This window comes from Cottoperca gobio, unplaced genomic scaffold (assembly GCF_900634415.1).
Source record: "Cottoperca gobio unplaced genomic scaffold, fCotGob3.1 fCotGob3_364arrow_ctg1, whole genome shotgun sequence".
NCBI lineage: Eukaryota > Metazoa > Chordata > Actinopteri > Perciformes > Bovichtidae > Cottoperca > Cottoperca gobio.
Window position 1 is genome coordinate 1 of NW_021166962.1, and position 14052 is coordinate 14052.

The 14052-nt window shown below is 42.0% G+C and overlaps 2 protein-coding genes across 2 annotated transcripts in view; both read left to right on the forward strand.

Annotated features, from left to right (window-relative positions):
• Positions 1 to 63: 63 nt before the first annotated feature.
• On the forward strand, positions 64 to 5217 carry LOC115005789 (cullin-5-like). The gene is made up of 12 exons (XM_029427730.1): positions 64 to 197; positions 331 to 438; positions 531 to 595; positions 682 to 814; positions 950 to 1081; positions 1306 to 1429; positions 1626 to 1682; positions 1769 to 1944; positions 2382 to 2543; positions 2627 to 2745; positions 3077 to 3200; positions 4236 to 5217. Exons 1-12 carry the CDS (start codon positions 78 to 80, stop codon positions 4428 to 4430), a joined length of 1515 nt encoding a protein of 504 aa, XP_029283590.1. The 5' UTR covers positions 64 to 77; the 3' UTR covers positions 4431 to 5217.
• A 3084-nt stretch (positions 5218 to 8301) lies between these two features.
• LOC115005786 (calpain-5-like) overlaps positions 8302 to 14052 on the forward strand; it is a gene marked incomplete at its 3' end in the record, with an annotated part of 28825 nt that continues 23074 nt past the window's right edge. The window contains exons 1-2 of the mRNA XM_029427728.1: positions 8302 to 8534; positions 9191 to 9408. The remainder of the gene's footprint in view (positions 8535 to 9190; positions 9409 to 14052) is intronic.

Consider the following 14052-nt stretch of genomic DNA (forward strand, 5'->3'; position numbering starts at 1 on the left):
AATATGTCGCATCCAGTGCTGCTCGCTCTTCTTCTAGTGATATCGTTGCGTTTCCCTCCATCGCAGAGCTGCACCTGATGTTCTCTCTCATGGACAAAGTGCCCAGCGGCATCGAGCCCATGCTGAAGGACCTGGAGGACCACATCATGAGCGCAGGCCTGGCTGACATGGTGGCCACAGCAGAGACCATCACCTCTGTGAGTGCCACATACACACATCCTTTAACTCCTCCGGCCTGTTACTGATGCAGTGATGTTCTCAGATCCTCAACATGGCGACGACCAGATGAACTTCACATCGACTGCTTTCACGTTCTGTTCTTTGTTGCAGGACTCAGAGAAATATGTGGAGCAGCTGCTCACCTTGTTTAACCGCTTCAGCCGACTGGTGAAAGAAGCCTTTCAGGACGATCCGCGCTTCCTGACGGCTCGAGACAAAGTGAGCTCGACTTGTACTAACTCGTCCGGTGACAATACGGCGTTATCGTAGAAGAAGCTCTGAACTGATCGCTGTCCTGTTTTTCTCTGCAGGCGTATAAAGCTGTTGTGAATGACGCCACTATTTTTAAATTAGAACTTCCTTTGAAACAGAAAGGGTAAGAGACGCTCCCTGTATGAAAGTCAGTATTATATAGAGGCGATGATGTCTGACTGCGCCACTTCTCCGCTCCTGTGTCCACAGGGTCGGTCTGAAAACTCAGCCGGAGTCCAAGTGTCCAGAGCTGCTGGCCAACTACTGCGACATGCTGTTGAGGAAAACCCCACTGAGCAAGAAGCTCACGTCTGAGGAGATCGAGGCCAAGCTCAAGGAAGTGGTACGTGTCAGGGAACCGTCAGGTCCTGTGCTCCATAAGTTTCCTTTCTGCACACAGGCTGGTTCGTGCAGGTGCAGAAGGGAGAACTTGTTTTTAATGTGGGCTTCAGTAACCATGTGTGTGCTCTGTCTACAGCTGTTAGTGCTAAAGTATGTCCAGAACAAAGACGTGTTCATGCGCTATCACAAAGCCCACCTGACCCGTCGACTCATCCTGGACATCTCAGCCGACAGCGAGATAGAGGAGAACATGGTGGAGTGGCTCAGGGTAAGATCTGGAAGTGTGTGTGTGTGTGTGTGTGTGTGTGTGTGTGTGTGTGTGTGTGTGTGTGTGTGTGTGTGTGTGTGTGTGTGTGTGTGTGTGTGTGTGTGTGTGTGTGTGTGTGTGTGTGTGTGTGTGTGTGTGTGTGTGTGTGTGTGTGTGTGTGTGTGAGAGAGTTCCCTGTAACTTTTACTAATCTGAAAAGGCGGTGGTGTCATGTGTCCTAACAGGAAGTAGGAATGCCAGCAGACTATGTCAACAAGCTGGCCAGGATGTTTCAAGACATCAAAGTGTCGGAGGACCTCAACCAATCTTTTAAAGAAATGCATAAACACAACAGGCTCGCTTTACCAGGTAAGAGGTCACACACTCCACATACAGGAGATAAAGTCTTCTTCACATTTCAGCAGCTGCAACCAGTAAATCTTTGGTATTTTTGATTAACCATTTATAAAACGTGTATTTGATTCATTGACAAAAGCTGACAGAACTTGTAGAGTTCAATCTTGGGAAATGTGCTTACTCTCAAGTCTGTGTGCTAATAATGAAGTTGGAGCCAGGAGGCAGGAAAACTCAGGAAAAGGCAGAAAAACTCTACATGCATCTGGTTTGTTTAACTCGCACACAGACAGAAATGTAAAAACACTCCAAGCAGTTGAGTAACTAAGACGTGTCTTTGTGTTCCCCTCGCAGCTGACTCGGTCAACATTAAGATCCTGAACGCTGGAGCGTGGTCGAGGAGCAGCGAGAAGGTGTTCGTCTCTCTACCGACGGAGCTGGAAGATTTGATACCAGAGGTGGAAGACTTCTACAAGAAGAACCACAGTGGCAGGAAGCTTCACTGGCATCACCTCATGTCCAACGGCATCGTGAGTGCAACACACTTAGAAAGCTGTATGAATGAAATGACTTTATCTAACATGTAACCGCAGCCCTGCAGATGCAGGTACGTCCTGCCACAGATTAACGGCTCTTTATTTCATGCATTGTGCTTTAAGTTTCGCTTTTCTGCTTGATTATGTATAGATTTTGTCGATATGGCAGATTGATAACTCCCATCATTATTCTGAACACTTGAAATCCTTGCACAAAGAGTCCTGCATGTTGCATGTGAGAGGATGTTTACAGCAAACAAACGTCCCTTACATATCTTTCACACTCTCCGTGTCTGTTGCTTCTTGAGCTGCTCATCGTGGGCAGACAAATTATTTCAAAGTAGAATCAAAATAACTTTGATTAAGTGTTAAACTGTATTCTTTCATTACAGTATGTTTTGCTCTCTCTAAGCAAAATGTCATTCCTGCAGATAACCTTTAAGAACGAGGTGGGCCAGTACGACCTGGAGGTGACCACCTTCCAGCTGGCTGTGCTGTTCGCCTGGAACCAGAGGCCCAGGGAGAGGATCAGCTTTGAAAACCTCAAGCTAGCCTCGGAGCTGCCGGACGCCGAGCTGCGGCGCACTCTCTGGGTAAATGATGGATGTTGTTCGACAGAATATCCAGGAAGCTTATCAGATGTTCTGACTCTCGCATGCTTTCCTCACTGTCCCAGTCTCTGGTGGCGTTTCCCAAACTCAAGCGGCAGGTGTTGTCGTACGACCCGGTGGTGACTTCCCCCAAAGACTTTGCAGAAGGAACGCTATTCTACGTCAACCAGGAGTTCTCTCTCATGTAAGGAAGAGCGGGGACACACTTTTACCAAACTTGCAACCCTCCAGCTGTGATTTGCAGCATGAGATGATGACCTCACGTTCACGTTTACAGGTTTAACTAAATAAAACAAATGCCATAGCTGCGAGCCCGCAGGAGCATGCTGCATCTTTGTCGGGCAAATTTATCTGCAGGACAGTTTACATCATGTGTCATGCAAACATGTGGCGGATCCCACAGGCGATTACAAGACACAACTGTTTTACATACGTCTCCCAGTCAGGTGCAACAAACTCAATTATGAAGTTTCCTGTGCTTTTAATTTGTGTTTGTTTATTTTACAACTTTGCAGAAAAAACTCAAAGGTTCAGAAAAGGGGGAAGATTAACCTGATTGGTCGGCTGCAGCTCACCACGGAGCGAATGAGAGAGGAGGAGAACGAGGGCATCGTGCAGCTCAGGATACTAAGAACGCAGGTGAGGCTGTGAGCTCGTAGCATGCAGGTGGAGATGCCGCTGCTCTCCTGTTACACCACCTGCTGACAATAAATGGTTTTACATTCCAGTTCCCATCGTGGAGTTTTCACAGACGCCTGTGGTGGTGTTTGTATTAACTACAGTACATCTGTCTTAAGCCCCTTCCCCACGGGACACAAAGCCACTAACATCTGGGCCACATTCATTATGATAAATACAATCCACAGGAAGTTCAGTCGATTATTAGAAATGAATAACGTACAAAACATACATAATATGCTCTCTGCAAAGACACCAGACTCCATTGACAGAAACACTGATTTTACACTCACTTCATTCAACTGGACAGAAAATAAAACAAATCAAAAGCTTCTTTGTTCATCAGAAAGTTATACTCTTCTACATGAATTCCAATGTTATTTTATACAATTTTAATACTATATTATATTATTTTAATTCTGCTATTTTATCTATTTTAATTCTGCTATTTTATCTATTTTAATTCTGCTATTTTATATTGTTATAATTCTGCTATTTTATACAATTTTAATACTATATGATATTATTTTAATTCTGCTATTTTATCTATTTTAATTCTGCTATTTTATATTGTTTTAATTCTGCTATTTTATACAATTTTAATACTATATGATATTATTTTAATTCTGCTATTTTATCTATTTTAATTCTGCTATTTTATATTATTTTAATTCTGCTATTTTTAAAATGGTACTTCAGACTCGTGTACATCAACACTGTGATTATTGTTCTGTAAATGCTCTTCTTGTCTCATCTTCTACTAATTGTTATGTTTCTGCTGTGAAGCACTTTGAGCTGCAATTCTTGTATGAAAGGTGCTATACAAATAAAGTTATTATTATTATTATTATTATTGCTGGCAATGGGAAAGGAGGCATTGCTTATTTTTACCAGGTTTTTTAGCAGCTCTTGCATGTAACTGCTAATTTTGGTGCACTTTGTGACCCATTGTATTCTTAGTTTTTCACCCTGTTATGTGTCTTTTCCCGTCTGCAGGAGGCCATCATCCAGATCATGAAGATGAGGAAGCGCATCAACAACGCGCAGCTGCAGACAGAGCTGGTGGAGATCCTTAAGAACATGTTTTTACCTCAGAAGAAGATGATCAAGGAGCAGATCGAGTGGCTGATAGATCACAAGTACATAAAGCGGGACGAGACGGATTTAAACACCTTCATCTACATGGCGTAGCACATCGAGACGACTCGTGTTGACTTTGTGAATCAGGCCTGACGGACACTACGACACTTCCAGGCTCCCCGTCCTCTATTTAAAAATAAAATCCATTCGTGTGCAGGGAGGCATGAATTTAAGACTGAAAACTATTTAAAACAAACAAAAAAAAGTGGAACTTCCTGCCTTAAAGTTGTACAAACAAAAGTAAAAGTTGCAGTGGGAGTCTGCACCAAGTGGTTCTAACTGTTTGTAGTTTGAGATGCTCCGTCTGCTACAACACGCTAAAGGCCGACGGGAACAGCTGAGGAACTCTGGGTCGCAAAATATCTGCAGTCCAGTTTTATTCCACGTAGAACAGCTGACCGTCTGAACCTTGAACAAAACGCTGCCCTCTTCACCTCGAAGCTGCTTCAACGTCTGTGTGGCGGGCGGCCCTGATGCTGTCGTGACCCTCTGCAGTCACAGTTGATCAAACACTTAATCTGGACAGTCGGTGTGTATACAGAGCCCGATCAGCACTTCACAGGTTGCAGGACTGAACCTGACGGCAACGTCGAGCCGACTCTCTGTCCCTGGGTACAAGTCCAGAATCCTTTCCCCCTCTACCGAGCGTCCCGGGGCAGAGGGCGAGTCACAGCGGACTGGGAGCTCACCTCAGCTCTCTTTTTTTTTGCAGGAAGCCTGGGAGACGAGGCTGAGGTCAGTATTACACGCGGTAAATACTACAGCTCAAAGCTTTAGGAGAGTGTACCATGAGATGTGAATAATGAAATGATTAAATAAACAGCACCTTATTATAAAACATGCAGGCTCGTCATTCATCCCCCATATTATTATTATTATTATTATTATTATTTTCTTTGCATATAAATGAAATGTATTGCGGTTTTATCTTTTACCTACAGACGGTTAGCTTAGCATAAAGACTGGAGCGCTACAGCTAGCATTGTGTGAAATCCTCAATATCTCCAGTAGCACTTAACATAAAATCATCAATAATGAATTAATTTATAATATAAAATAGGAATGAAATGATTGGAATATTAAAACTGGAAGTAAATGATTAAATGTATGAATGTAAACTGATTCTGTACAATCAGTCCAAACGTGTCAGAAGTTTTGATTACTTCTGTTTCTGCAGAAATCTTGGATCTACAAAATTAAAAGATCTTTAAAGGCACAATCCGTGGGATTTGTCGGGTGCGTTTTGTAAACACAACATTCAAAGTCGGCCCCTCCTCCCTGATCACTCTGGGGAAGTCCTACTCATTGTGCCTTTTAGTTTGAAATCTTTTGGCGCTACACTGATTGGCTTTTGATGAAACTGGAGCTCCGACAGGCAGCAGCCGGTTAGCTTAGCACAAAGAGGAAACCGAACAGTCACTAAATCTGCCGACCAGCTCCGTGTAGAAGCAACAGTTTGCTGTTTTATAGGACGGTAAGTTGAAAAGGATCAGCCAGAGCTTTGTGCTTCAAACCACTGAAAAGTGTTTCACACGTCTCACATCCAGGTTGAGCAGGTTCGGCTTTGTTACCTTGTATTTTAATACCTTTGTCTTAAAACATGTTGTCTTCTAATGGATATGTTGGACCACTGTTCTTATCCCAGTGATGAACACAGCTCTTGTTTCTGCCAGCAGGAGCTTCAGTAACACGTCAGCTGTTCCCCTCAGAGACTAACGGACCCCCTCAATGCAGGATTCTGGAAAGTATCCAACCAGCTTGACTTTGTTGCGCTAATTCCACAAACTACCTTCACAAACTGTATCTGTATATGTGCACACGTGCTCACGTGCTCGCGACCAACCTGTCGACCCCTGGAGCTTCATGTGGAGGATCTAAAGATGAAGCCACAATCCAAGACGTGTTGGTCGAACAAGAGTTGTTCTGCATAATGATTTCCCCTTTAACAATATTAAATAGTGTAAATAACCAGCTGTTAGGGATATTTTTAAAACTTAACACATGCACATATTAAATGTTTAACATGTAAGTTTAGTAAGTCGAGCTGATAAAGAGGGAATCTCATAATAATAATGTAATAGTATTTGTATTACACACAACACAACAGCTATAAACAGTGTAGATGTGTGTTAAGTAATGACTGATAAGAAGTAATGTGTGTATACTGTGTGTGTGTGTGCCTTTTCTACATTCCAGGAATAAAAAGAGAAAGAAAAGAACCCCAACAATAGAAACACATCTCCTTTCTGTAGAATAAATCTTTCCTCAACTCGTGTATTGAACAAAAACAACTGGCAGTGACTTTATTTGCATTATTTTATAAAAAGAATTCACTTTCATAGCATGAGATTTTATAAACAATGGATTTGTGTAATCGTAGTAACCACTAACCAAGAGGAGCTGTTCCCGGGGACTGAACAGGAGGTGGCGCCAGAGCGAGGCTGCAGCAGAAAGTGAGCGTGAGTGCACGTGAGCGTGAGTGCACGTGCACGTGAGCGTGAGTGCACTGAAAGTTCAACTGAATTCTCTCTCTGTCTCTTTGTTGTTCTATCAGTGTGTTGAATAATGCTCCCTGGTTTACTTCACTAAGCTTTGGGTATAGATTTAATGTCTGAAGGATTCACTTGCAGTTGATCGATATCGTTACACGGAGTCCCAATGCATCGATCTGCGAACCCTTTAGTGTTGTCCACGTGTTCTGCAGTAGGGTTGATGTCATGCAGATTGATTGATTGCATTTTTATTGTAGAATTGTTCAATATTGTGTTGATTGTTAATGGAAATCAGATGCCACATTTAGTTTGGATGTCACTCTTGTTATATTTGTATATTAATATAAATCACAGCTTTATCAGTAGCTGCAGAGTTCATTAAATGATTGGGGTCTTATCAGGTTAAACACTAATAAAAACAGGATGACTGAGCACGTTCATGATATGTATCTAAATATAAAGATTGTTTAAATATCAGGTCCACACAGCGTTACACCGTGAGGTAACCATCTGTACGTGGTTGACCTCGGTCAGCGGCGCTTAATAAGTACAATTTTGTGTGTGTTTCTATTTTTTGCAACTTTATACTTTTATTTCACCACATTTCAGAGGTAAATAATGTACCTATTTACTCCACTAATTCTTATTTTTACTTTGCAGATTAATATTTGATATGCAAAGCATGTGATCAGTTTATGAAACATGGAGTACAACATTATATCAGGCAAGTGGACGTTGGCAGGTATTTTCACTCTCACTCGTTTTAAAAACGTCATTATTTTTCTTTATTGTTTTCTGTAAACTTGGAATATAGGTTTAGACTGCTTGTCAAAGTCAAACATTCCTGGTGACTCCAAAGCCACAGCTGTAGCTCAGTACAAATGATAACACACATAACTGTCAAGATTAAACATATTTAACATTTATCTTTAAATGTTAAAAATGTTTAAATGTAACTGGTTTTTTGTGCTGACAGAGTGAATTGGATATTTCGCTACATGCCTTGAATACTTGTGTATACCATTTAATTGTTAAAGGTTAATACGGTAATATAACATCAAATGATATATCCTTATGCTGTTTTTAACCACAGTGTTGCTTTTCTCATATCCAAAAGCTTCCTGTTTGTTATTTCTCAAACAGAAATATAAATTAAAACTCAGTTATGTCTCCTCGTATATAGGCAGCGTTGAAACTAAAAAGATGTAATTAGGTGGATATTTTTTTCTTTCTTAATTATAGCATATTGCATCCTCTTGTTATTTGTGACAAAGGGGATTACAACAGGCCTGTTAGCTGGGCGCATGCGCAGTCTGCAAACTGCGTCCCTCCTGAGGACCGCTGTTATGATAGGACAATTTAAACTTCCTGTTCACACCTTCAAAATAAGGTTCAAGTGTGAATATGTGCGCCAAAAGACAAAATAAACCGGCATTTCCACACCAAATTTGAATTATGAAGTCAAATGTTCATCTTTTTAATGCATTTAATTAAATAATAACACTGTTGGTTCTTTTGGGCCATTTGAGGGGAAACGAGATGCTAACAACACTAACACTGAATGATAAAACAAGCTTGTTAGCAAAGTTTCCTCTTCATTTATACATCCAGCAGAATATCATTAGCACTCATTGGAGTTGAGTTTCTGGCAAATTCTACAAATGTAAGTCTAATATTCACTCTCTTTGTTCTCCGCTAGTTAACGTGTGAGAAATATCCGACCGTTTAAGCTAGCTACCATTAGCTGCTAAATGCTTCACTAGCTTTACGTTCAACGGTTAGCTAGTTCACGCTAGCTAACGTTAGCTAACAGTTGTTTGTTGCTGGGCAGATAATATATATTAATTTGTTGAGCTTTTTCACTGAAAACAACTAAAAGTGTAGATTTGTGGGATGAAAAACTAAAACAATTAGCTGAAGGAAGCTAACATGATCTCAATTGACTTGGTAGTTAATGATAATAATACTGTATCAGTTGTTTCACATTTAAAAACGTTCAGATTACATACAAGTGCACAGTGATTGCGACTGCAAAATGTGACTACAAACCTGATGGAGTAGTTTGAGAAGTAGAGAAATAATGGTTTATTTATTTATTTTTCTGTTTTTATATTTTAAATATTGTCATCACATACTTACTTATCATTTACTATGTATATACTATACATTAATTACAATCTCATGCAGTGTTTGGATACATTTGGATATATATATTAAAATCAATTGATTAAAGTGGGCAAAACAATCGTAGAAATACACCTGCCGACGTTACTTTTTTTTTAATTAATCTTTTTTTTTATCGTTTTATTTTGAAATCAGGACAACAGAGCTTCCTGTTTTTGTGCCGTCTCCTCCGCGGCAGCTTGACGCTCCTCGGGGTGAGGAGAGGAGAGAGAGGAGCTCCGCCAGCGGACCAGGGAGAGAGAGCGTGGTGAGGAACCCCAGCAGCCCCAGGAGAGTGAGAGCCGGACCGGCTGGACCCCCCGGAGGAGGACACGTGAGAGAACCACGTTGCCACGGGAGAGGCCTCAGTTCAGGTAACCGTGGAACTGGTTCGTGCTGCTTCCCGGGGAGGCAGGTGCTTTGGAGGGCTGCTGGAGATGGAGAGGCGGCGTTGGCGAGCCGCACGAAGCGGCTCCTGAAATCTCAGGAGATCCGAGATCCTATTACTTACTTACCGCTGATATGGCCTTACATGGCCTCTCTGCACGGGGGTGCTGAGCCGACACCGTGCAGAGAGGATGTAGGAGGACATATTGACCAAAGCACCGTATGGTACCGGTGTGAAATAGGTTTTTACTTTGCGCAAAAATTGCGGCATATATCGGAAATCAGAGCTGCTCTTCCCGCTGTGCTGTTTTTGTTAGTAGCCTATGCTGCTGAGCTTTGTTTCCATATTCTGTAGAATACATGCACGGAATGGGGCATGGCATGGCTTTCACTGTTTTATATCAAATTGGGATGTTTTCATAATTACAAAGCACCGCAAAGGTAAAGCCATGAATCTATATGGGAGCCATGTCCGATAATAACAACAGGGGGGCGTTCAGCAGCAGATAAGCTCATAGTTTGGAAACAAAAAACTATATTCCTCTGACTAAACAGTGACATCAGTCATCAATAGAGGCTCCAGGTTCGGTCTGATGCTGTGGAGCCTGTTTTCCTCTGCATGAGGAGTAATACATGAATCATTTCAAGAAGTGTATTGTTCTGTAGAGCGCTAAGAGAGGACTGAATGCACATTAATAGTCTATGCCCATGTGTAAGCTCCAGTTTAGGCTACATGCCAGGTATTATGATCCAAAAAGTGGAGTCTTGAGACTCCCAGCGTGTCTTAAAGGGCTTTCAACAGCGTCTAACATCACTATAAATTGACAACAGTGGCTGAATTAATAACTGATTTGATTTATACGACAACTATGTCTACTTTTATCTCCACATATGCAATGTAGAATGCTAGAAAATCCAATTTCATACTAAAATAAAAGCAGTAATTTATCATATAAGGGTTCATCCTGTGTTTCATCTGCACTTTGAGTAAGAAACATAATAATCTGGCGTTGTTTGTTAACGAGAGAGAAACAATATCCTCCCACATTATTGAACCGCAAGAAAAGAAATCAATGATGAGTGCACAGCAGCCTCATGTATTCCTGTAGAAAGTAGTTTATAACTTGGTATCTTTAATAAAAGCTGCTCTCCGTCACAGAAGCACATCTGAGGAGCAGCTGGCCGGGCACACGTGTAATTCACATGTAATATAGTAACAGGGTGGACTTGTAGGCAGAGAACAGTGCTGCTGGCAGCGGGAGGAGATACTGCAGAGAGGAGATCACGATGCTGGGAGGCTGGGATAGCCCTCCTCCCTGATGCAGGGGGGGGGGGTGATCTGGTGCACCCCTCCCTTTCTCCCACTATGTCTCTCCCTCTGTCTCTCCCTGGTATACTGGTGCATTACTGCTCACTTCTCTGTAATCAGTCTGTCAGCAGTAGCAGCCTCAATCAGTCACTCCCCCAGCACCACCAGGACACCCTCCTCCCTGATCTCTGACCAGAACACTGCCAGAATCTGCCGCCGCCTGCTGAGCACAGTACCGATGTGCTGCACAGTTTTGTGAACAGTTATAATCATGATAATCGGGAAACACATTTTCCTTCACAAGAAATCACCGTGGAGATCTTTTTTTGGAGACTGAAAGAGTAGCTGTGGTTTCCATCGCTCCTTATCCTCAATGGCATCATTACTCATGCACTCTTTCATTTTATAATCCATACGTGCAGATGTAACCACGAGATTTGTTTATCCTTCCTCGTGCAAGACCACAGTAAGACATGCACATGCTCCCTGCACATCTAACCCAGAATAAAACGACAGTACCAGTGAGTCCAGGCTGCGTGTGCAGAGATCTGTGTAAGTGTAGGCTGTAGACTGTCCTCTGGTGTTACTGCCCCCCCGGATATAAGTAGATGTCTTCTTCTCTTGATTGGTAAAAGGGAAGCTGGTCCCAGTGAGTGTAACGCAGGAGCTGTCCGTGGTGCTGCTCACTACTCTCTGGTTCTCAGACACACGCTGTCCGTGGTGCTGGAAAGCCCCACCACCGCCTCCTCCACCTTTTCTCTGCCCACACCTGAGTATCTGCGTCTCTACGAAGACATTTAGTCGTTAGATGTTCATCTCAGTTCCTCAGAGAAGGCGATGTCTTTGAATGTCTTAAAGAAATTCACTTTATGATATAAAACATTTGAGAGGCGGACATTTCTGTACGAAGAATTGCTTTCACGATTAATCGATCGTCAAAATAGTTAGCGTTTTTAATTCTGATTATTATCCTGCTAATCATGAAGTTAATTCTTCAGCCGGTTGTCTCGTTAGATTGATGCCTAAATGTATATTTTATTTGGTGGTTGCAGCTCTAAATAAAATGCAAGTTAGACAATGCCACATAAATAAATCCGGACTTGTCTCCAGCCTCACACGTTAGCCTCCCTGCCGCGCGGCTGCTCTGAACTAAGAGACGTGTTTTATGGTGACTATCAGGAGTTCTTTCTGATCCTCTCGGAGGGTCTCGTGTGCTCTACAGAATGTAAAGACCCTTGACCGGCTGACCTGTGGCTCCAGACGACAACACGGTTCATGATTTGTGTTTTATTTACAGTTGTGTGGAGCGACTCATGAGAAAGGAGAGTTTTCATGTACCCAGAATCCCTTGCAAATGAGTCGTGCTTACGATAGTCAAGCGTCACACCGCTGCGTGCAACTGATGGAATCTGAAGTCCTGGTTTTGGATGACTTACCTGCAGACAGACACAGTTAGCAACTCGCCGGTGAAGCTTTTAGCAGCAGATCGCAGAGACTACAAGCGAAGTGTCTGAATGAACCTAATGTTTCTCTGTGACTGCTCGATGTGTAGAAGAGCAACAAGTCTGTCAACTTTAAAAGGAGATATGTCAGACAGAACAATATAAATGTACTGCGTCTATACTTCTATACGTTCTTCTTCCTCTTTACATTACGTGACGCTTGTCGCACGACACTGACGCATCACAAGCTTTCCTTTCAGAGAGAAGCGTGCTTTGTTGTCATCCATCTGTTCTGCCACTGTACCATCACAACGCCGTGGTGCTGTGGAACATCGTCCAGCTGTACAGCACCATGCGACAGCAGTAAAGCGAGATGAATGTTGACATCTGCTGACCTGCAGATCCTCCCGCTCAGTAAGCCTCGCACAGCAGAATGAAGCCAGGGACTGATGGTCACGTTCAGCCAGTTGTTGGTGTGTGTTGTTCCTGCAGAGATCAGAGAGCGGCCTGGGACTGGGAGTGGTTTATTATAGGACGGCTCGGCCTCTAACTTCACAAGATGACATGCTTATTATACTGCTCAGTAAACAATCAGTGCAACACTAGAGGACAAGAGGGAGGAAGCTTTATGAATGATTTGTTCTCCTGGATCAACACGTTGGAGCTGAAGTGTAGCTGATGATTAATACACACGGCGAGAAACACTGCATTACACGCTGTTTTATTATGTCCACGCTGCGCCCATCTGTTGGAAGGGGCACTTTGTTCCCTTCTACTCGCTCCTCAGAGTATTGATCATTGATTTAACGGCTTTTTCCTCCAGCTTTTCACCTCTCCACTGCAGGAGCTGTCATTTCTGAATCATGACTCAATTGTTTCGGGGGGGGGGGGGAGAGGACTGCATCATCTTGTCAGTCATTTATTTTGTCCTTTAGTAGAAGTGTTCCTCCTCTGTAGCATCTTATTATTATTCTGTTATTGCTCATATGTTTCTTCATGTAGTTGCACTTTGTGCTGCTGCCACTCGTTTTCATTTGGAGATCAATGAACTCGTGCATGATGAATGATGGGAATGCCATCTTGGCGACATTCACGCTTCCCCAGCAGCCTTGTCTCTCTGCTGTCTTTATTGTCCATTATCTCGGAAATTACGTAAACAAACTGGCCACTTTTAGCCACTTTATGTCTAATAGATTCCTTCCAGTCTCCTGTGGTTTGCTGCAGTCCCCTTCCTCCTGAAGTGTGGGCAGCTTTTAATGTATTTCCACTGGAGATGCACCGATCCATCAGCTGGTGACTGGAATCGGCCGTGACCGGTGACTCTCAGATACAGCCCCTTCTGTTCTCGTCACATTTACGAGCGTGTGCAGCACGATGGTTGACGCTGCGCGCACAGCAGCCCAGACGGTAACCGACTATTGTCACAGCCACACACGCACACACACACGCACACACACACACACACACACACAGAGTTGCCACTTTCGTGATTTTCTCACCAGATTTAGCGACTTTTCAAACCTTCCTAGTGACTTTATTTATAAACAGCGACTCACATCAAGTTTATCGACTTATTCAGGGAAAAAGAGAGAAATATTTTCAAATATTTATATATATAAATAAATATATATTTATATATTTATTTATATATAAATATATATATATATATATATATATATATATATATAAATAAATAAATATATATTTATATATTTATTTATATATAAATATATATATAATATATATATATATATATATATATATAATATATAATATATATATATATATATATATATATATATATATAAATATATATCTATATATATATATATATATATATATATATATATATATATAAAATAAATATTTAAAAAAAATAT